Source organism: Ochotona curzoniae, unplaced genomic scaffold, assembly GCF_017591425.1.
Source record: "Ochotona curzoniae isolate NIBS_2020 unplaced genomic scaffold, NIBS_Ocur_1.0 scaffold_4506, whole genome shotgun sequence".
Classification (NCBI taxonomy): domain Eukaryota; kingdom Metazoa; phylum Chordata; class Mammalia; order Lagomorpha; family Ochotonidae; genus Ochotona; species Ochotona curzoniae.
Window position 1 is genome coordinate 44,635,065 of NW_024467119.1, and position 23,570 is coordinate 44,658,634.

General features: G+C 45.2%; 1 protein-coding gene across 7 annotated transcripts in view; it reads right to left on the reverse strand.

Annotated features, from left to right (window-relative positions):
* LEF1 (lymphoid enhancer binding factor 1) overlaps window positions 1–20,172 on the reverse strand; it is a 124,653-nt gene extending 104,481 nt beyond the window's left edge. For 4 of the 7 annotated variants that reach the window (XM_040967401.1, XM_040967399.1, XM_040967403.1 and 1 more), the window contains exons 1-3: window positions 18,776–20,172; window positions 16,460–16,526; window positions 14,948–15,081 (exon numbers count right to left, since the gene is read on the reverse strand). In XM_040967401.1, the coding sequence (XP_040823335.1) occupies window positions 14,948–15,081; window positions 16,460–16,526; window positions 18,776–18,988 (414 nt within the window). In that variant the 5' untranslated portion in view covers window positions 18,989–20,172. Of the gene's footprint in view, window positions 1–14,947; window positions 15,082–16,459; window positions 16,527–17,567; window positions 18,262–18,775 lie in introns of those variants that run through there. The other 3 variants (XM_040967402.1, XM_040967404.1, XM_040967405.1) reach the window with 2 other exon arrangements.
* Between the last annotated feature and the right edge of the window lie 3,398 nt (window positions 20,173–23,570).

A 23,570-nucleotide genomic window follows, 5' to 3' on the forward strand; every position in this document is an offset into this window, starting at 1 on the left:
TCTAGGAATCTCCTGGGAGGGTGAAAAGAGGAGGAAAGTAGAAAGTATGCATGGTTCATTGATGGCCACTGAACCCAATGGAATTATTCAGGTTTTGCGTTCAGATCTTCCTGGGTGTTAAGTCTATGGTCCTGGGACCACAGAAGGTTAACAACACAGAAGATGCTTTCCCAGAGCCAGGCACAAGCAATTCTGATTATGCTTGCTACCTTTCCCATGTCTTAGGCCTTGCTTCATTTGTACAGCAGAAAAAAACTCTCTAAAGGCAAAATTACCAGGTGATTGCTGATGATCCCGCGCTGACAAAACACAGGAGAGACAAATGTGGTTCCTTCTGAGTCAGTTCAAAGGCTTGACACAAAGTTGCGCATGGGTTTTTTTGTTTTGTTCTTAATGAGGAAAATACATTGATTTTACTTTATGTCCCTTAGTCCACAAAACCCAAAACTGCAAGATGCTGGAGATGTGTTCCTGAGTTTGACTCCATGTCAGCATATTTTTTCTACATACGGTAAGATCAGTAAAATTATTTTTTAAACATTTTTAAAAAATTTTCTTAGATAGTCAAATATTTTCAAATTTCATAATGCAGTCATTGCTGCATGCACGCTAGCGCTATTAAAATAACAAACAAAAACCAAAATAAACATCTCAGCTGTGCCTGAATGATGAACTATTTTCTCATGTGTAGGTTAAATGTCATATTTCTCCCACCATTAGACAGAAAGTCTCCATTTTTTTCTTGATATTTGACCTCTAGTTTCCCCAGTTAGGTATGAAAAAAGTCTCATAAAAATCTAGTTAATGTAATCTTACACTACTTAACTTTAGTTTTGAGTTTCATTTTTCACTGAATAGGACCCAAGATGTGAAGTCCAACTTGCTTAGACCTACATTCTGAGACTTCCACTGACACCTTATTCTTGGCACTACAGTGCTTCCCTGACATGGATTTGATCAAGTATTTCCTATCTGTGGGACCCAGCTGCGAAATTAGTTAATACTTTGGAAATAAGTCATCAGCTGTGTTTCTAACTGGCTTTAAGATGCCAGGAAGTTGATCAGTTTTGTGAATAAATATACAGAAACCAAAAGGTTAATGTAATTTTCCCATTTTATGACCTGTTTAACTGGCTGATCCTGATTCTGGGCTCAGGCATTCAAGATGCACCACAAGTGGTTCTTCATCACCTAGCGTGTAAGCAGACCTGTCGACGTGCATGTGATTCTGTCTGCCCAACTGTAACTGCAGTCAGCCAAATGCAAAGAGCACACACAGCTTGTCGTACAGGTAAAGGTCTCTGGGAGTGATGCTAATGAAACACTGACACCAATATCAGCAATGTGAAGACAAGGAGTGTAACTCCTAACCCTGACTCCTATCAACCATCAGTTTATGTGGCAGCCATGTCTATAAACCTGCTCATTTAAAATGCTCAATAAATGGTTATGTGTTCTTGTCTCAAACAGCCTTATGTTATTTAATATGCATGCTTTTTTAATTAAAAAAAAAAGTTTGTCAACAACTTTCCTGGTTCATCCCAAACACAGCCGTCCCTACAACCATGTTCAAGCAAGCAGAACAGACTGAGGACCATGTTTTGAATGGGCCACCCTGAACTGAAAGTATGAAAGTAGGTAAAGAAAGAACATATAAAAACTGTAGTCCCCTGGAGCCGCTGGCACCAGCAGTAAGGCCCTGGGATGATGACCTGGGCGCGGCTCTACCCACTCCACTGGCATTCCTTTGGGGCATTCACTCCAGTGCCTCAGTGTATTGTAAATCCCAGGAGGTGGTGACTGTCCTTATCACCAGGTATCCACGAGGAGGCTCTGCATTACGTTTGCTGAAAGAAGTCTCGGAAGAGTATTTATGGAACGAATGATAAATCATTCCTGAAGCAAACAATTCGGCATTTGTCTTTAACCTGTCAGGAAACGTGTTTAATCCTCGACTTTAGGATTAGTTAGGACTCCCATTCAACTAGATGACAATCACAACAGAGATCATCTTTTAATTAGCACACTGGCATACAGTGTATGTTCTGGGTGCTGTGCCATGCAAGGGTCAAAAGAGCTTTATCACAAGCATCTTCCTTCCAGAAATGAAGCACAAATAATGAGCCAAACTGAAGATGAAAAGCACCTCCTTGCATTAAGTAGTCGGTTGTTTACACAACAGGTGGATCTCAACTGAGCAGAAGCAAAGCAACAGAAAACCATTATGATTTTGTGTGAAACAGTTTCAAAATACCACTAAGAAAGAAGAGCTCAAAATTGCTAATATGCTTTACACGTGAAAAGCTTTCCTAAATCAAGAGCGACACGAACTGGTAATTCACATCAACAAAAACAGATTAGAGAGAAATATATTTTAACACAGTGTCCTTACAGCATTATTAAAGACAACCAAACAGGAAAACGAGCTGGCATTTGCAACAGTGGAATCCTATATGGGTGCTGGTGCACTTCTGATCCACTTCTCTGCTAACAGCCTGGGGAGCAGCAGATGGCCCAAATGTTTGAGTTTCTGCTGCCCACCTGGGACACCTGGAGGAAGTTTCTGGCTCCTAGCTTCAACCTGGCCCATCCCTGGCCATTGTGGCCATCTGGGAAATGAACCACCAGAGGGAAGATCTCCTTTAGTCTCCTTCACAGCATGTTAACACTGACTTTCAAATAAATAAATCTTAAAAAAAAAAAAAAAAACCTACCTCTGTAACTGAGGGGAAAAAATCAATAAATTGAAATAGTCATATAACTGATATCTACGCCATTATTAAAATGAATGACTTAGGTTTATATTCTTGTAGAAAAGTGAGCATTCATAATATATTTCTAATAAAAATGATTATAAGTGAATATTGAATCCATTTACATAAAAGCTCATATCACAAGCACAGATGCAGAAAGAACTACTGAAAATATGTATTTCAAAATGAAACACCATTATCTGACAGAAATGCAGGTGCTTTTTACTTATATTTTCTGCTCTTTCATGGGTTTCCCCTGACTTTATTTATTTATATAACTTTGAAACCCACAATGATAACATATTTCCTTTTGAGAGAGACAAAAAGATTGCTCCTAACAAATATCTCCTTAACAAAAAGTTTCTTCACTTTTTATAGGAAATTTGCTGTTGCAATTTTTCAGGAATGATTACAATTACAGTTAACTAAACTAATTTCTCTTACTTAATCTAACTCATATTACCACAAAAATCACCACTAACTGCTCCTAAAAATGAAGTGCATACCACATTTTAATTGATTATTGTGCAAATAACACTCTGTAGTAGCATATTTTTGCTCACAAATGCTCAGTTGTTTTGGAGTATGGGAGCAACATTATTTATCAGCAGATTCCAAGAATCACAAAATCTGTGGTTATACAGCTCTTTGATTAACCTAATCTATTTAATAATTAAGACTTGGTGACACTGTCCCCATTGAGTCAGCAACAGGGATCCCTATAAAAATCAGACATTCATCAAAATAAGTCTGATACACCAAAGGAACAAATATTTTCTGGGAATTTTCAAGAACATTGAGCAATTGCATGGTTATGTGTTGAATGAACCAGAAGACAATGTTCAAGTATCCTCTAAACCTGTCATTTAAGCCATCACTAAAGCTTAGCTGCTTACATTTAATAAAACACAGCAGATGCTTCTAATCCTCTAAGCAGTTTATTGACCAAATGCTTATAGGCAACACCCTTATAAAAAAGAGAGATGATTTATTTATTTCAAAGAAGGAGAGGAAAGGGCGTCAAGAGATGATCTTTCATCCACTGGTTCACTCTGCAGAGGGCGGCAAATGCCAGGGGCAGGCCAGGTGCAAGCCAGGAGGCTGGAACTGCCATGCTCCCCAAAGGAGGCTGGGAAGGCCACACATACTCAGCTGTTTTCTGTCGTCCTCCCATATGCATCTGCAAGAAACGGTGTTGCAAGCAGACTGACGGGGACTCTTGAAATGGCACTCATGCAGGATCTTGGTGTTACACGCCATAGCTCAACCTGCTGCACAACAATGCCATCACCGCAATGCCATCACCCTCCTGAGTTTGACGCTTGAAATGAGGCATAACTGGCTTTGAATTCAAGTTATGTCACTCACTAAAGCAATCAAGTAATCTCTGTGTGCCAAACATGTGACAACTGATAGCATCCACATCACCAGTGTTACAGTAAGAATTTAGTAACAGCAAAAGTAATGCTTGGAAAGCACACTGACCATATACTGCATGCGTGTTAGTATATTAGCAGTACATTACCATACTACCCCTATTGCTGGGCAGTATACTTTATTTCTTTATTCTTAATCTTAGTTTCTTTAAAACTTATAGACTTTAATCATATCAGTCTACGGCCATAGCACCCTGGACATGTTTCATCTCATTTGATAATCATACCAAGGCTGCATGCAAGTCAAGGTCTGAAAAGGTTTTTGGGTCAGTAGAGTGATTTTGTGAGGCCTTGGTGATTTCTATTAGATCAGGCTGGGCCAAAAACATGCTCACCGTGTTACTTAGGTTTTTGTTTTCTTGGGAGAAAAGTGAAAACACTGGCTAACCCCTAAGGCAAGCTCACAAATGTCTTCAAACCTGGACACCGTTTCTAAATCCCTTTCTTCCACTGACACTGCCCTCTCATTCCCAAGAGAGAACACTCAGCATCTTTGTTACAGCTCTCTTTCTGCATGTAGCCGGTACAGAAAGTTCTCTAGCAACAAGATACCACTCACTGCCAAAAATGTTAAAGAAATCTGTTTCATAAGCTATATCATTTTACTTTCATAATTCCCCCCTACACCTAAGTTAAATCTTTTCCATCTTACTAATGAGAAGTTCACCGATTCAGCAACAAGCAAGCATCTTCTGTCGCCTGTGAGAGTAATAAGAAATTGAAGTCACAGAGAGTACCCGGCAATCAGGACACCACTACTCACTGGCTGTGTGATCACAGCCAATTACCTACTTTAGCAGACCTGCCATTTCCTGGCCTGTATCACAGTGGCCTTCAGCCCTTTCAAGGCCTCCCTATGTCTTCTCTCAGCCCTCTCTACACCTCAGCCCACTCATTTGCAATACAGGGTTACTAGAAATTTATCAACAATGTGCATCTGGTTCACGCACCCTGAGGCGCAGATAATTTCAGTTTTGTAATTCAGCATGAGTTTTATTTTGCAAGTGTTCTTAAATATGAATTTGCTTTCTGATGCTACCTTACATTCATGAATTTTTTAAAATTTGAAAAATATTTTACTGTATAGCTCTCACACACATCTGGTGAACAATCTGATGACAGATAGCATGACAGGTTTCAGACAGAACTCCCAATCATAAAAGAACAATCCATAAGAAAAACAGGGAAGGTGGCCAGCACTATGACATCACAGGTTAATCCTCTTGCCAGCATCCAATATGGCTGCTGGTTTGAGTCTGAACTATTCCACTTTTGATCCAGCTCCTGCTTGTGAACTTCAAAGGCAGCAGAACTTGGCCCAAGTTGTTGGACCCTTTTTACATGCATAGGAGACCTGGAAAGAAGTTTCTACCTCCTGGCCTTGGATCAACTCAGCTCTGGCCATTACAACTATCTGGGAGATAAACTGGTGGGTAGAAGACCTCTCTCTCGTCTCCTTACTCCTCTGTAAAATCTGCCTTTCAAATAAAAATAAAATAAATCCTTTTAAAATACATACATACATACATACAGGAAGAGCCCACTATTTTAACACCTGGGCTACAGGGCCAAGAAGAGACCCCAGGGACCTTAGGACAGAGTAGTTGGTCTCAACTGGTGGTGAAAACAAGAGGAATGTAATGGAGAAGGTAACGTTTATGCTGGACCTTCAAGAATAGACAAGGTTGCATTGGCATTTCAGAGATGAACCTGGAGAAGTCCCAAAATAGGGTCAGGTAGGGTGAAGTGGTGCAGGAGCAGTGTGTGTGGGGGGATGGGCAATGTTGTGACACAGCAAGTTAAGCCACTGCTCATAACACCAGCTTCCTTGATCCAGCTTCCTGCCAATACCCCCAGGAGGGCAGTGAGCAGCTGATGGCCCAAATGCTTGGGCCACTGCCACCCATGTTGAAGAACCACATGGAATTCCAGGCTCTTGGCTTTAATTTGGGCCAGCCAGCCCTGGATGTTGTGACCATGTAGGGAGTGAAGCTGGTGACTCTGCCTTTCTCTTTCTGATATTCTTCTTTTCAAATAAATAAATAACCTTTTTTGGGAAAAAAAAATCCAGATTTGAAAAGGGTTTAGGATGCAGTTCTGGAAACAAAGCCAATAAGTTTCACTGAAATTATACAAAGCTTTCAAAATAATGCTAAAGAATTCAGGCTTCATTTTGTTTTAGTGGAGGAAGGACTTAGGGAGAAAACCTCATGAGGTCTGACTGGAAATGAACAGGGACCATCAGTGGCTTTCATCTGAGCCTTGGTAGGGTCTGAGTGAAGACAAGGAGAGCTTGGAAAGCACGTGGCTATCAAGCCCTAAGCTCCACTGGTTTCTAGGTGTGACACACTGGCAAGTCATTTACATCACAGGAAACTATATTAATGGGTATCTACCATCATCAGTGTTTTTGCCCTTAAAGCTTATTATCAATTGGGAAACTGTTAAAGGTCCATTTAGGGGACTTGCCTGAAGATTCTGACTTAGGATATTAGTAAAGTTTCGTAACAAGAACCCCAGTGACTCGGAGGCAGCTGGTCCCCTGCCAAGAGAGAAGACATCCACAGGTGCAAGAGGTGGCCATGTTCCAGATGAGGAGACCAAATGTCACAATGAGGAAAACACACAGATAGGTGGCAGCAATGCACCAGGAGCTAGGAATTCCCATAGCAACAGCAGTGCCCTGCTGCAACCCCCTTTCACATCTTTATTTACTTATTTTACTATTTTTTCCTTGGCCCACAGTCAGTGATCAAGAATCCCTGAGTAGAGGGACGATCACCTTCTTTCCTCTCCCTTAGCTCAGTCAATCAAGGAACAACTTTGCTACTCTAGCAGTGGCGTTTCCCCTACCTAGCCTCACACCATTCACTCTCTACAAGGATGAGAGACTCATGTCTTTGGTGATTTGGAAGAAGAAACTAAACCAGGATAAACTGACCTGCTGTTCTCTGTTTTGGAGCCAACTCGTCTGAACACGGGTTTGTCCCCTTATCTGGTTCAACAGAGATACAAGTGCTTGCACTGGAGAGGCCTAGGGCTTTCAGAGGAGGCCACAGAGTCAGCACCACACTTCAATATCCAATCCAGGATTTCCATCCATACAGCCAGCCTTCGGAGGGCATTGCCTACCTCACCCTAATAAAGACTCAAAAATTTAATTCCCAACACTGCCAAAGGCCACAATCAGTTTATAACACACTGGCCTAGAAAAGCCAACACTGATGCTGCCACATGCAATCAAAAAAGACAAACAGGAGCTTTTCATATATGAAAAATATCTTAAGTGGTATTGAAAAAAAAGTCCTTTCTAGATGAGTATAAAAGTTAAATCAAAAAGCATTCACTGCATAATATAAAAACATACTTGAAGATAGTTTTCCTTTTATTAACTATTATATTTTCATCTCAAGTACTCTTCTGAAAAAGCATTTCTATCAACTCCATTTCTTCAATGAGGTTTCCAGGACCTAAGTAAGAGATAAGTACTTCTAACGACCAATCCTCTAGAAGGCCCAGACCCCGTCTTTTCTTCCTATTCCCTTAGTGGGCTCTCCTGGCTGACTGTTCACAGCTGCTGCCTTCTACAAGGCACATCTTTGATTTCCTCATTAAAGACATCCATCTAATGCTCTTTGATTCACTGAGGTAACAAATCAGTGGATAACAAAGTATTAAGAGATATTTAGTTCCTCTGTTAAGTTTTGTATAACATTGGAATGACAGAGATAATTTAGAAACTGAAAAAAAGTACCATACATAAAGGTATCTATTCTGTGAGACTGCAACCACCTCGCAGCTCATCAGCAATCTCTGATACATCGTTCATCCCTAGCTGACCAACCATCATCGATACCTGATAACTTTTATTACCAAGTTTTCCAGGATATAATAAAAGACTTAAAATATCTTAGTAGGTCATATTTTCAAGTTCTGTCTTGGTGACTGTTTCATTCAGAAGCTGACAACAAATAAAAAGAAAGCTGAAGCAACGTTAAAGCCACTCCGAGCTTTTTCCTCATTACCCCTTCACCCAATCCATCTTCTATCAGTGCAAGAGCCCTAGGAGCCATTTTAGGAACATAACACTGGCAACCACTTTCTATGAAGAAAACCAAACACAGATTCTGCAGAACTGTGGGCACAGCTAGACATTATGATCAGTAATGTGCTTTTTTGTTTTGTTAAGAAAATTCTGTTTGCCCTTAGTTAGCTGCAAAAGCCAATCACATTTCTAAGGCTTCCGCTCTCATTTCTCCTATACATGGCAGCAAGCACACAAATAAACAAAATGCTGCTTTGCTCCATAATGTCCTTCAATTTTCTTCTCCTATTTTGAAGGCATGTAAGCTCCACCCTTCAGTGAGCTGTGTAAGTGATATACATACATCAAGCAGATAACTGCAGCATGGAGAGATCTGCCAACAGTCTGCTTGGTCCTCAGAATTTCTGACCTCTCAATCCCTGTTCCCCGCATAGCTCACTGCTCAATCCCCACCATTTTCTCTGGTGAATTTCAACACCTAACCTCAAAACTAGCTTGTCTTTGCTGTTAGTTTCTTAGTGCTTTGAGATGCCAACTCCTACAGAAAGGATCCTTTCTATGCCTAACATGATGTAAGAGCATACAGCAGGATCTGCAGTCCTAAGATCACAATTCATTATTTAAGAACCAATCCTGAGGGGCAGGTATTTGGCCCAGCAGTTAGGATACCAGTTGGGATTATCTGCATCCTGTACTGACCGGAATGTTTTAAACCCTGGCTCTGGTCCCAATTCTCAATTCTAACCAACGTGCACCCTGGGAGGCAGTAGGTGATGGTTCAAGTACCTGGGTCCCTGCCACTCACCAGGGATACCTGGATGGAGTTTCCGTCCCCTGCTTCAGCCTAGGCCCTGACCTGGCCACTGAGGGAATATGGGCAGTCAACAGTATGGGTGGAAGCTCTTTCTTCCCCTGTATGATCATATACCTAAAATATATTTTTTAATGATTTAAAAAAACCCCATTTGCTGCATTTTCTAGAAGTAGCTGGATCTAAAATAGCAGTATGAAGCAACTGTGAATCCACAGGATTAGCTTCATAAAGACAGGTCTAGCTTGACATAATCACAAAACAATGAATTTAAAAAGGACAAGCATTGAATGAACACCCCTTCATAAAATAAAAAAACCACCTTCAGTCTGCTAGTACCCCTAACACGGTGCTTATGCAACGTTAAGTCCTAGTTTACCTGAGAGTAAAACAAATGGTGTTTTTCTGATGACCAGAGACAGAGCTGGCATATTTCCTCTTTATGTTAAGTCTTATTCCAAAATCAGAGAAAATGGTTCTATAAAATTCCAACTATCTCTATATTACATAAATTGGGAACAAAAGGAGTCACAGAAAGAAATGGCCTGGTATCTAAAAAAAAAAAATCAAACATACAAAGAGTTAAACCATAATAGGATAGACTGAGTTAAGATAATAGGGTTGATGAGAAACAACCCGAGACTGGAAGAATCTTTCAAAACTAAGAAACTTTGCGGGTCAGCTCAACCGTCTTGCTTTAGCGAAATTACTGAACACTTTCCAAGCTGCTTTCACAAAAAAACATATCTGAGTAAGGACCAGTTATGTACGTACAGTATTATCTCCAAAAGGACCACATGCAATGTGGCTCCTGGGACACCTGAATAAGCAGAGGGATGCTGTTATTTGAAGAGAAGATGGCAGTAGTTCCCTATTATTCCTATGACCCCTTTCCAACTGTGTGGCTGTGAAACAATGAAGAGCTCAAACCCTAGAGTTTGCAAGCTCTGAGGAAATTTCCCACATAGTCTCTTGTCATCCACATTCAAACCTGAGATAGAACACGCTTTCTGAAATGAGGTAAAAAGGGAAATTTCAACATTCTTAGCTTCATGAAAATATACAATTACAATTAGAACATTTAAAATATTTCCCACTAGGTCGTGGTAAAAAGCTTGTAGTAAGGTGGAAAGAAATTCCCCCTTAGAACTCTTGTGTGAGGGGTGTGTTACAGCAGTGCCTTAAACTGCCGACTGTGATACCACGTCCTTTATCAGGGTGCCTGAGACAGAGACCAACTTCTATGTCTGATTCAGTTTTTTGCTAATGCACCACCAGGCCATAATAATGGCTCAAGTACCTGTGTTCCTGCCACTCCTCTGGGAACCCCAGATGCGTTCCTGGCACTAGCCTGACCCAGCCTACACCACTGTGGGCATAAGGGGAGTGAAATAGCAGGTGAGAATCTTTTCCTCTGTGATTCAGCCTTTCAAATAAATAACACCTTATATATCCTTTCCCAAATTTCTCAAAGAAAATCTTCCATGAGCTATGTCCCAGTTGCCCTTGATTCTTTAGTTACCGCAGTGTTTGCAAAGCTATGTGGCAATGCGATGGACAGTGGTGTTCACTTACAGGTAAGTCTATCTTAGCTCCTGACTTGTAGATGTGAACGATAACACTGGAGTAGCACCCTGGATACAGGAGCCTAACCCTCCACCTGTGGCGCCAGCATCCCACATGGTGCCCGTTCAAACCCTAGCTATTCCACCTCTCATCCAGCTCCCTAGCAATGTCCTGGAAAAGCAGCAGAGTAAGGCCTAAGTCCTTGGGTCCCTGCTCCTATGTGAGACGTGGAAAAAGCTCCTGGCTCCTAGCTCTTGATCAGTTCAATTCCAGACAATGTAACTTCCCCACCCACAACATTGTCTGTCCTCTCTCTGTAACTCTTTCCAATAAAAATAAACAATGCTTTTTTTTTAAGTGACACAATCAGTTGTTAAGTAAATAGAAATGAGGGACAGAGTGTAAGACAAAATAACAGGGGCAGGTATGGTAGCTTAACAGACTAATCCTCCATCTATAAGTGCCAGCATCCCACATTGGCACCATTTCATGTCCCAGTTGCTCCATTTCCCATTCAGCTTCCCGCTTTGGGCCTGGGAAAGCAGTAGAAAACAGCCCAGGGCCTTGGGAACCTGTGGCCACATGAGAGACCTGGAAGAAGCTCCTGGCTCCTGCCTTCAGAGTGGCTCAGCTCCAGCTGTTACAGCCACCTGGAAAGTGAATCAGGGGATGGGAGATCTTCCTGTCTCTCCTTCTCTCTGTGAATCTGACTTTCAAATAGAAAGAAAAGGAAAGAAAGAAATAGAAAAAAGAGAGAGAGAGAGAAAGGAAGATAAAGTATTATTCCGTTTACCAGCATTCAAAATGTTGACTCCCTTCAGGTCAAAGCCATAGAATAGAACCTAGTTATTTAAAACAATGAAAAAGCAGATCCTGGAACACCACATGGCAATTTCTACTTTAAAAATAAATAAGAAGTTTTGAAAGAAATAGTTGAAATGAGAACACAAATATTTTCCTTTCCCACCTAAAAATTCATTCGGAGAACAATCACACAGAGCCAGAACAAGGAAGTTCGCAGCACTGCATCGACCAGGTGTTATTGTGGTTTGGTGCTGCAGCTTCCTGCACTGTCTGCTGCTTTTCCCCCAGGCATCTGCAGAGATGAGAACTTTCTCTGCTAAGGTGTTAAAACTTTGGGGGCTGCATGCAAGACAAATGAACGTGCAGTGCACTGGGCACTTGGTGTTGAGGCCAGCTGAACTGGCAATTCACTTGCTGTTCAGGCACCTGATGGCCAGGACTGAAGCAGGGATATAAAGAATCCTTTTCCCCCTTTCTCCTTTAATGCTTTACCATTGGCTTACAGGGATTTTCATGAATAAGGTTCAGAGAAAGAAAGGTTTGGGAGTATGGTTTACATAAACTCTCCAGGGCCCTCGCTCTAAAATATTTAACAAGCACCTGCATCTCCTTCTCTCTGTCAAGGCCAACACCAGCCAAGGCTTATCATGCCTTAAGAACCGAACAACATCAAGGGACTTAAGATAGATTGGAACTAAGAAGAAAGTACAGTACGTAACTGAACAAAGAATTCTTTAAATTCTATCAGAGACCCATATCCAAGATTTCTGGTAACAGGCCCATCCCTGACAACAACCGTTTCAGGAGTAATTTGCCAATGAAAACTGTTCTTCAGAAGGGCTACGGGGCAGGGGTGGAGGTGGGAGAGGGGTGTAGACCTGCCTTGGCAAAGGTAGTTCTCCCAAATAGGTAACTAGTATGACACTCAGGTTCACAGGTCAAAGTTGTGCAAGCAGACATCCATCAGTATTTGTCTAAAAGGGAGTTAAAGTAGACTGGGTTGCTAAACTATGATTCCAGCAGCAATGTTCTGTGAGAGTCAGGTGGCAGAAACCAGCACTCGGGATCATGCACAGTTCCAGAGAGAGGCAGGTAGGGAAGGGGCAGTTAGCCCCCCACCCCAACCCACCCTACCCCCAACCTCCTCATCCCCAGATGTTCTCATCCCAACAGGTTGGGAGGCAGATGTGAAAAACAAGCAGTTGTTTGTAATGCAAATGAGACTCTGAGGGATGCCAAGGGGATGCCGGCTCATCCTAAGCCCAAACACAAATGGTCACTCTGCTCCAGACACTCTTCCTGACAATCTGTCATTCTGCACCTCAGTGACACACAGTCCCGCTAGGGACAGAGTTAAAGAGCAAGAAGGCATATCCATGGCGAGGGGTGAGCAAGAGACTGCCTTCCGGTGAAGTGTTTTTGATCTCAGACACATTAAAAACAGCTGTTGGGTATTAAAAACCAATGATTGTAACTCACTTTGGTCAGACCTAAAAAAAAAAAAAAATCTGACAGAGCCTTGCGGTTAAAACTGAAAAGCTTCTGGAATTGTGCAAACTGCAGAATGCCTAAAAAAAAAATAGCAAAAACTAAAATTCAATTTAATAGGTACCAGAATAAAAGAACAGTAGTGGATAACAAACCATTTCCTGATCACATCCACACCACTTTCCCATACTGCACACCCAGACAGAAGCATTTATTCTGGTCTTTTCTACACAAGGAATGGCTGCTTGGATTTGCTGTACCTCAAAGCTTAAATACATAAACATAAATACTTTTCATTCTGTCAAAATTTTAGAATGAAAGGTTGAGAAAAAAAAAGCTTTAGGACAGAATGCTGGATTTAATAGGAAGAGCAGCTTAATTTTCAATAGTCTAAAAAAGTATCTATAAAAATCCAACATTTTTTAATTTAAAAAATGTTTTGAAGGGAGAAGGAGCTGGTATAGGGAATAAACTTCACACACACTGTGTTCACAGTGAAGAATACAACTATCCTGTAGCTGTTTTCTAAGACACTGTTTTGCTTTGTCTTCTAAAAAGCCATCAACAGAAATCCTCCTTTATCTCTTTTTTTTTCTTTTCTACCCTTAAACTATGAAAAACCTGCTCAACTACAAAATGAGTGTCTGACAAATTTGTAAGTTTAGTTCCACAAAGTCTCCTTCAAATTTTTAACACAGAAGCATTTATTTGGGGGTGGTCTCTAAAGATCACACCACTTGCTTTTATTCATTCATTCACCTTTTCAAGCAAGAGGTTCATGTGTGTCACACAGGCACCTCTACCAGTAAGCGTTTGAAAAACTTGTTAGAATATGAAGCAACCTTTTCCTACAGCAACCATCAAACCATCACCAAGATTACAGAGCCTGAGTCCTCCATTTTAGCTGCTATGTGAAAATTAGATAAATCTTCTTCCCTGAGAAGTTAAATATCCTTGTTAAATTTGTGGGGGAAAAAAAAGTCTTAATTTCTAAATCACAGGCTTAACACCAAGTGACTCGGCTTCCTATGCTTATCATTACACTGACTGAGGCCTTTGGATGGTCGAGACCATCGGAAATCCTAGTGTCGGGAACGTGTATATCACCAGCTAGTGCTCCTTTATGCTTTCATCAAGCACCTGCTCCATGAGGTACCAATGATACTACCTTCTCAAGTGTTTGGGATGGGTTTTCTTTTTCTTTTTTTTCCCAGTTGATGAACGCACTAGGCAGATTAGACAAAGACCACAGGATCCATCATGGGATCTTCAATTTGACCCCATGAAGGTCAGTGAGAGTAAAACCCTAATCCCTCAAATCACATACAGCTGTTTTGCACTGGCAGTTGGGTGGGGTGATCCTCAGTGAAAACTCTACCACCTTTGGGGTTCACATGCTTCTCAGATTACCACATACACATCTTGGTACAAAAGAGCTCACTCCACCTCTCAAGCCAAGAAAAGTATCACCAAGTAACAAAACAGAAATTCTTAATACAATGTGATGTTGAAGCAAAGATGATGCCAGTGTGTTCTTATAACTTTTAAAGTTAAGTAAGCCATGAGACAACAAAAGAATAGCTTTCGTTAGGTTATCAACAGATGATGCTTCCTCCACAATAAAGTAAAAATAGCTCACCCCTATCCACCGAGCTTAGAAAGACCTGAAACAGTTTTGGCTCCAGACAGCTCACGATGCTGAAAGCTATGTAATTATTAATTAACTGAAAGGCTAAGTCACTTTCTTCTTCTCGGTAGTGCAGAAAGAGCAATCCTCATAAAATCAAGGATATGCTGATTTAACTTTATTTATTTCATGAATCTGTTCCTCCAAAGCCATAAACCAAAAGGTAAAATTCCAAGTGCAAGACATTGAAAGAAGCTCTATATTAAAATAGCCACTCCTCTTAATAGCTCTAGTTTAGCAATAACTGGCCATATGTATTTAAAGCATTTCCAATGAGCTTGGAAAAGAAACCATTTGCCGAAATACAAATTAATTTACACTTCTGAAAATAATTTGCAGCATCAGCATGTTACTCACTGTTCTTGGGATGGGTGGAGAAAGGGATCCATTTGACATGTATGGGTCGTTGTTCATATTTGGCATCATTATGTACCCAGAATAACTCGAGTAGGAAGGTCCCTTGTTGTAAAGGCCTCCATCTGGATGCTTCCCTGAGAGGATTCAAAGAACAAGCCATGCATTTTTCATATCACCGTATTTTTCAGCTGAGAATCTAATAGTTCAAAGACAGATGAGACCTTACATAAAAGGTTTGTTTACAAAACATTGTAACTGGATTATTACGCTCTATTTTAGATTGACAATATTTATTCTCTTAAATGGCTTAGCAGGAAAACCAGATGTTTAAAAAACATGTGGTTTAATTTACTTCTACTACTGACTGATGTTTTTACAAAACTAAGTGTTATCCATCTAACTTAATTTGTTTTAGTACCAACAAACTGGACTAGGAAATACACAAATGTGAAGGAACACACCAAAAGAAAAGCTGCAACGGAATGTCATCTATCAACACTACACACACAAACACACCATTACACAGTGCATCTGTGCTTCACCTTTTAGGCAAACTCAGCAATCCCACCTATGCTTCTAAATTTCTAGATTTCACTGTGGGAAACAGTTTGTGTCTATGGCTTGGGCAACTCTCCCAATGTATAAAGGATTAACACTGGGAGGTGTCCACGTAAGTCCACACATACATCATTCTGCCATAGCAATTTCATGTGTGTGTTCAGTTATAAATTTCTTCTCCTTAATCTATGTAACTACTTGTGGCTGAGAAAGCAGCTCCATACAGGGTGTTTGTCCTTCCCTTCTTACTTGACACACAGTTGGTTGTACCAACATTTCATTCTCCTCAGGCCAATTATTCAGTAATTAAAAGAGAACTAACACGCAGACTGGGTGACAAGTAAACTGGAACAGTGGCTAGATTCTTTCAACGTCAATAAAAGCACTTCTTAAGTATAAATATACATACTAATGTTCAAAAATGTCAGCACGAAGCAGGTATGAGAACATTTGATCATGTTTCATACAACGGTGCCTGTTTTACATTTTTACAAGCCAGATTTTGTTTTTACTGAGTTAGTTTGCACATTTGCTGTCTTCTCATTACAACAAAATAAAAATCCCTGCAGTTTGGCAAATGAAAATCCATTAAAAACTACCCTTGTTGGAAAATAAATTGGTGTAGAGTCTCATTCACAATACTGTATTAAAAAAAAACACTAATGGTAAAAACTCATCATGGAATTCTCTCTTCCCTGAGGAATCAGGAAACCAGCCGAAAAACAAAGGCCCCTCACTTACTCACAGACAGGTGTCAAAGACTATAACATACATTACAGATACGCAGGAAGTTTCTCCTGGGTTCTTTTTGTTGTTGTTGTTGTTGAAGCAATGGGCATGATCGCGTCAAATCTAGCTCAAGTCCAAGCAACAAAACATACACACACACACACACACACACACACACACAGCCCCCTCTACCCCGACGCTATGCCCTTAAGTTCTCTGGCTTACCATCATCAGGGTGTTCTCTGGCCTTGTCGTGGTAGGATTCTTGAGAGGTCTGAGCTTGTCTGGTCACCTAACAGCACAAGTCCCCACCCCCCAAAAAAGAAAATCACCTTAGATTTTAAAACAATAATGATACAGAGGTACATGTCCCCTGCTAGCTTAAAGGAAACGGTACAAAACAAATCTGTGAGGGATAGGCTCGGTTTGAGTACAGGGGGATTTTTCTTTTTCTTTTCAACACATACTTATGATTATTTCCTACTCAGGATGAAAAAGCATGAATAAGGAAAAGATACCCAATGTGGGAATGATCCATGAGCTGCCCGCCTTCAGTTTAGGCAAACACATCCAGCCTACATGGGAAGGGATAGGTGATGGACTTGATGGTCGTGACAGTGTCTCCAACCACTGTTCACCTCAATCAGATCTGATTAGAAGCAGGCTGTAATATCATTTGGCTGCTGAAAATGACATTTTAGACGTAAGCCCACCATTTGGATGGGGCTGTTAAGCCAACTGCCCCGGCAGGTCCCAGCAGGAGCTCCAGCAAGGCTAGCTTACAGCAGGAAAGGAGGACAGTTCTGTGGTTAAAGGCAGGAGGACAATTTGAGTGTCCAGCTATGGACATCTAAAGAGTAGCCCAGTTAACTCTGGTAACCACCATCCATCAGACTCAACCACGTGCAAATCAGTGGTGCCATTGCTTCAGCATCTCCCTTGCGTCTGCCCACTGCCCACTTCCCACTTGGGGAAAAAGGCTGACAGTGCCCTAAGCACCTGGGGCTCTCCCGTTTCCAAGAAAACAAGTGTAGGAAATGTGACAGGGCTGGTAAGTGTAGTAAAGGACTAAGAAACGCCAAGGGAAACGGACTGAAAGAAAAAAGAGACTGTTGTACAGCCAGGAGAGGTGACAGACAGCCTTGGTGCTTGCCTTGCTGTTTGTGAAGGCCCCCTCCCCGCCTGCTCCTGCCCGTAACACACCTAGTCACAAAGCCTTTACATAAGGGTCTGGGTGCACTTTAGGCCCCCTAGTACCCCTTAAACTGGAGCAGGATTAAGAATACCCTTAAATTCTCAGAACCCAAGCCAGGCTTTCGAAACGGGTACTCACCCCTGCCATTTGGGATAAAGAAGGCAACTCCGAGGTGCCCTTAAGCATGTTGTTTAAACCCCAAACTGTCCCCGCCCCCAAAGCCACAGGCGTTCTTTTTGGGGGGTTGAAGGATGCCATTTAAGGCAAAAGGCATACCCCTCCAAGTTTCTTTGGGGGAAAAAAAAGCGCTGGTGAAATCATGTGGGTGTGAGGACTTTTCTACCGGATTTCCTCTGGAGGGTTTCCCAACTACTGAACCTGGGAGGCCAGCCAAGTGGCGACCGCGAGGGTCCACCTGCCCACAGCCACGGCCCCGAAGGCCAGTCCGCGCCGTCACCCACGTGTCTCTATTTACCCTACTCAGGTTACCAGCGCGCGCTCGCGCGGGCCTGCACATCTGATAAGGGTTTCTCCCGCCCAGACGGGGGGCCGGCTTCCGCTGCTTCCCCACTCAGCCCTATCGCCTTTCTCCTCACAGATTTGGGGCTGATCCTGGCCCAAATTAACCCCCAAGTAAAGGTGCCCTCATCACCCTCCCCGCCCCTCTTTAGGAAGCTAAGGTGGTTCAGAAAACCACTGTTGGAGGCGGCAGCGCAGAAGTGAGATGTGTCCCCGGGGCGGCTCAGCCCAGTGCGCCTACGGCTCGCCGCAGCCGCAGGCACCGAGTCCCTTGCCGCCCACGCCGCCCGAGCGCTCGCCCCTCCCGCCGGCCCCTCGGCCCCGCGCGGGCCCAGCTCCCAGGCGGTTGGGACGGCCCCGCCTGTCGGGCCCGGCCCACGCCTGCCTCCCCTTCCTCCTACCATGGCTCTGCACAGCTAAGTCTTTAGTGGTTTAACGCACTTTTTGCAGAGGCACCCACCAAGAGAGCGAGCAAGTGCACGTAGTCTTCCGGAAGAACTCACTGTGTTCAGACGTCCTCGCCCCTGAGCCTCGCGCCCCTTGACCCCAGCGCCAAGGCCGGACGCAAATCGTTAGGGCGAAGGGCGGCTTTTCCTATCGCAAACCAACCATTTAGCCACCGAATCCCTAACGGAGCCACTCGGGATGAGTGAACGTCCCACCCTACACACCTACGGGGAATGGTGTGGGGGCGGGAGGAAGGGGAGGCCAAGCCCCCTCCCCCCCGCGCCCTAAATCACGGACATGCCTGCGCCTGGGACCCTTTCCTTACAATGATGCTCTCCCGGGGCCGCCACACTCCCGGGCTGGGCGCACAACCCGCTCACCTCGTGTCCGTTGTTGGCTGGGATGATTTCAGACTCATTAACCAAAGACGACTTGATGTCGGCTAAATCGCCTTCCTCTTCGGGATGACTGATCTCGGCGAAGATCTTCTCCTTCTGGGGATCACCCTCGTCCTTGAAGGGGATCATCTCGTCCGTGGCGCAGAGTTCCGGATCCCCCCCGCCGCCGCCGCCTCCCCCGGAGAGCTGGGGCATCCCGACGGCTCAGTAATCTCCGCTCCGCTGTGGGAGCCCAGGCGGCGACAGCCGGAGAGGGAGGTCCGCGCAGGGCGCGGGGAGGGGAAGGAGAATTGGAAGAAGGTGCGTGAAGTGAGAACCGCTGGCGGAAGCGAGGCGGGCGAACGCGAGGCAGTCGGCCGGCAGCCGGAGCAGCTGCGGTCGCCGCCTGCGCTTTCCCGCTCCGCCGAGACCAGCCCGGACGCCTGCCCCCACGGCCGAAGGGCACGGGACGCCTAGGGCCAACGCAGCTGGCGCCTCCGGGGCGTCTGTGCGGCGCCGCGCGCTAGGCTAGCCTGCCCCGGCCCCGACAGCCGCCCCACGCCCCCCGCGCCGCCGGGGTCTGTGGGCTCAGGACGCTGATTCTGGAGGGAGCACGACTTCCCAAAGTGCAGAGGAAGGTCTGAAGGCGCGTATAAGCGCAAACCTCTCCACCGTAGCTTCCTCGGATGCCGATTTAGCAGTCTGGTTTCCGAGAAGAAAAAAAAAAAAAAAAAGGAGCTGGGCAAAAGGGCTCCGTTTGCCCCCAGCGGAGAAGGTGCTAGAAGTCAGAGAGGATAATGAAAAGCCCGCTTCCTGAAGGGTTAAAACAGAAAGAGCCACCCGGGCTAGTGATGTCCGTTTTTAGAGCGTCTTATTTCCTTCCCTTTCGCTTCGGTTTTCCTTCTGGAGGAGCATTTAATCTGGAGGAGGAGGAGGTTGTGGGGGTTGAGGAGGAGGGGAAAAGAAAGAGAAGTTGTTTGCCAAGAATAAAGTTTGTGCCGGGGAGCGCTGGGAATCGGCAGCGCAGGGCACCGCGGGATCTCAAGCCACAGCAGCAGAGGCCTCGGGTCCAAAAGCTTCTGCCCGGTGCTCGAGCCGACACGCACTGGCAGACCGACCCCTCTTTGTTCCCGTCTCGAGTTCCTCGGCCCGGCTCGCTCGCTGCTCTCCACGCCTCCGCCGGCCGGCTCTGTCCAAGCGGGGAGAGCTGCGTCCCTCGGGTTCGCCCAGCCGAAGGGAGGGGACTCTCCGAGCTTGGCCGCGTGCGAGGCTCCGGGCGCGTCCAGCCTCCTCGGCCGCAAAACGCGCAGCCCCGGTCGGCCCTCCGCGCCCAGCCCCGCAGGTGAGCGGCTGCGCCTCCCCACCGCTTCTCCTCCTCCCGCGCCTCCGCGGCGCTGAAAAGCTACCCACTTGCGTCGCTTCTCCTCCCCCGCCCCTCCCCCGCCTCCAGCTCTCCTTGGCTGCCGGCTGGAGCAGGGGGCGGGGGGGGGGGTGCGAGAAGGAGTGGTGATTGAGGACTTTTTTTTTTCCTCCTTTTCTTTTCTGGGAGCCAGTAGGACGAGTCCTAGTTTGGGGAAGTAAGTGTGTGTGTGTGTGTGTGTGTGTGTGTGTGTGTGTGTGTGTGTGTGTCCCCGCGAGCACGCGCGCGCCTGGAGGAAAGGATCTGGCTACTTGGCGAAGGAAGGAAGGAAGGACCCGGCGCCGTTTGAAACCCACGGAGAGGCACGTTCTGCCCGCGTGAAATTGACTAGAAACTCTGTAGTAATGGCTTAACTCCACCATCTAAGTATTTGTCTTTGCCCCTAGTCACTCACCCACTCCTCTCCTCCTGCCAGTCTCTTCCCCCACCTCCTTTTCGCCTCCCACCCTCGCTCTCTAGCTCAGGCAGGGGGAGGAAGATGAAAGAGAAAGCCGCCGCCGCTGTGATCCTCACCACAGTGATAGATGCTCCGACGGGATGAGGCGGGAATCAGGGACTGAGAAGGGGAAAATATAATAGAGGTTGCTGGGCTAGTAAGAGAAAAAAAATCAAGAAGGACACGGAAAAGAGTTCTGGCATCCCTAAATATCACACACTCTCTCTCACACACACACACACACGAGAGAGAAGGCACAAGGGAGCACAGGCTAGCAGGAAAAAAAGACTTCCCGGGAAAAATACGACGAGGAAGAAGTAACTGAAGACTGAATCTCACTTATCGCTTTATAAACAGTATTTCTTTCATTGTGTCTTCATCACTGGATATATGGAGAGAGTTAACGCAAGGTCTCCCCTGTGTAGGAGAACCTCTTGGAGAATGAAAAAACAACCTCAGGAACGGGGCAAAAGGACCCAAAAGAGGGAAGCCAGTCTAAGGAAGGAGCACAGGGCAGTCCCTGGCACCTTGGACCATGCGCTGAAGACGCAAATCCTGAATTGAAACCCCCAAATTCCGATGTCTCGCCATCCCTTTGATGAGTTTTACACAAGGACAGAACTTTTGAGTAGATGCTTTCTGAACGTTACAATATACGCAACACTAAAGTTGGAAAACATAGTTTGTATCTTGGTGGTCAAATGCCCTCAGTTTAAAATCCAGGTGAAATTATTATGCTTCAATACATTAGTCATGTATAAAACTTCAGAGTAGCAAAGAGGAGGCAGGAAAAAATGTTATCTTTCCCCTTGGATTGAAAATATAGAAACACTACAGAATCATTCTGTAGCTGTATTTTATTTTATTGGTAATGCTCAGCTAAAGAAGGATGCTTTTATTTTCCTGCGGGTCAAACTGTGGGCTGCTGGACCTTGTAAATGAGCACTTAAAACTTCACCTGTCGATAACTACTGCTTTGGGGGATGGGGTTAAGTAGGGAGCAATTTTAAAAACCATCATTTTAAAGGGTTCAGTTAGTGCCATTGAACGTGGTCAGTAGTCACATGTAAATTCTTTCCGGGAGATTCTGGTAAAATTAAGGGGCTGGTAAAGGCAGCCTGGAAAAACAAAACATTAAATTCACTTTAGATACCTGACAGTGCTCTCTGCCTCACAGAAGAAAATGATATTCTGCTACAGTGTGTGGGGCAGTGATTAAAAAAAAGAGTTGGAAAGAAACCCATCCCCCCTACTCTGAATGGTGCTGGCATGCAATCTCCACTGAGGTGAGGCAGCAGTGCGAGCCTGTGTTCGAGATGGGAATGTGTAGTTTTGTCAATTGCCTCGCGTTAAAATAGGCATGATTAAGCAAAAAAGTCCTGCCCTGAACGCGTCAATTTGACCAATACAACAGGAAGATGCAGTCCCTCCCTCCGCCCCACTAAACCGCTAGATTCCACGTTCCTTTTCATCAGTCTCCGGAGAGGAGGTGGGGGGCAGTAAGAATGGCCACGGGGTATCTTCTGGAAGCCAAGCAGAGATTAAATGACGGCTCCTACACACCCCCCCCACCCCGTTTAAGTGTTGCGACTAATTCGAATCCCATTTTCTCCTTCATGTTAATTATCTGGACTCTCTCAGTCACGTGGAGCTCAGCTCCAGGTGTCCTGGAGATTAGGAGAAAGAGATGATGAGAATTTGGGGAACAATAGTGGAAACTATTCGCTGTTAGGGCCAAGGGCAGGTGGCATCATTCGGTGTTTGGCTGTAAGCCTCTCGTTTGGAAACATTATTTCTAACGAAATCAGCCAGTGCTTTGCTATGTTTTCTTGGTGGTCCATCCCCTCGGCGGTGTGCGTGACTCCGGCTCATCTTCCGATGGGCTGAAAAAGCTTTAGTAACAACCACGCGCCCACATTTTTGGAAAGCTTTGTTGAGGATGCGTCAAGTCTGTCTCTGTGGAGGTTAATAAAAAAAAAAAAAAAAAAAAAAAAAAAAAAAAAAGCAAAGGGACCCTGAGGGGCGAAGGAACTCCGGAAACAGTTTCCTGCCTCCCAACAGGTTTGGTGTAGTTCCCGGCAAAGGCACTTCCATCGCCAGAGCATTTCTAATTCGCGTGGAGTCTTATAAACATCGGCTCTTGGGGTGCGGCGAGTGGAAGCCTGGGTCCGGGGTGTCGCGGTGCGCGGCGGGAGGAGCGCGGCCGCCCGCAGCCCTTTCCTTCGGATGCAGAGGCAGGTTGTTCGTGTGAACTCGAGCAAGCGACAGGAGGTTGGAGGTTCGCTCCTCCAGGATGTGGGTTTCAGGGGGCGTTTTGATGTGATTGAATTCCGACCGTGAAACAATTGCTAGGGGCTGGCAGGATTGCTGTTGGTTTCCCCCCTCCCGGTGGCTTTGGTTGATTTGGGTTTCGTTTGGGAGCAAACTTGCTTTATATCAACACTTCCTTCTGCACCTCGCTGCGCGAGGGGGCGAGGCGCCCACCCCGCCGGCCGGACGGAGGCGCGGGGGCAGCGGAGACGGGCCTGGCTGCCCCGAGGGGTCGGGGCAAGGAGCACGACCCACAGCCACCTCAGGGCGAGAACCCCTCCTTCCTCCTTCTGCCCTCCCCGGGTGTCCACTGCCAACCCCAGTCGGCAGCACACAGTCCAGCAACTCCTTAATTACAGAGACCGGAGGCAAGCACGGTGCCTCTTGCAGCCCACCCCGGCCCCTTGGTTCTAACCCCCACCCGCGCCCAGGTTCCTTCCTGGTCGGCCCCTTTGTGTGGCCTGGACTATCTTCCAGCTGCCACTTTGGTGGGATCCCAAAAGCAGGGGACGGCAAGGCGGGGGTGAGGGGTTGGCGGAAGCAACAGAAGAGGATGCCGCGGAGGACAGAGGGAGAAGGACGCGACAACGAATAATGCAATGGCAGGGGCGGAACTGCGACCCCCTTGCTAC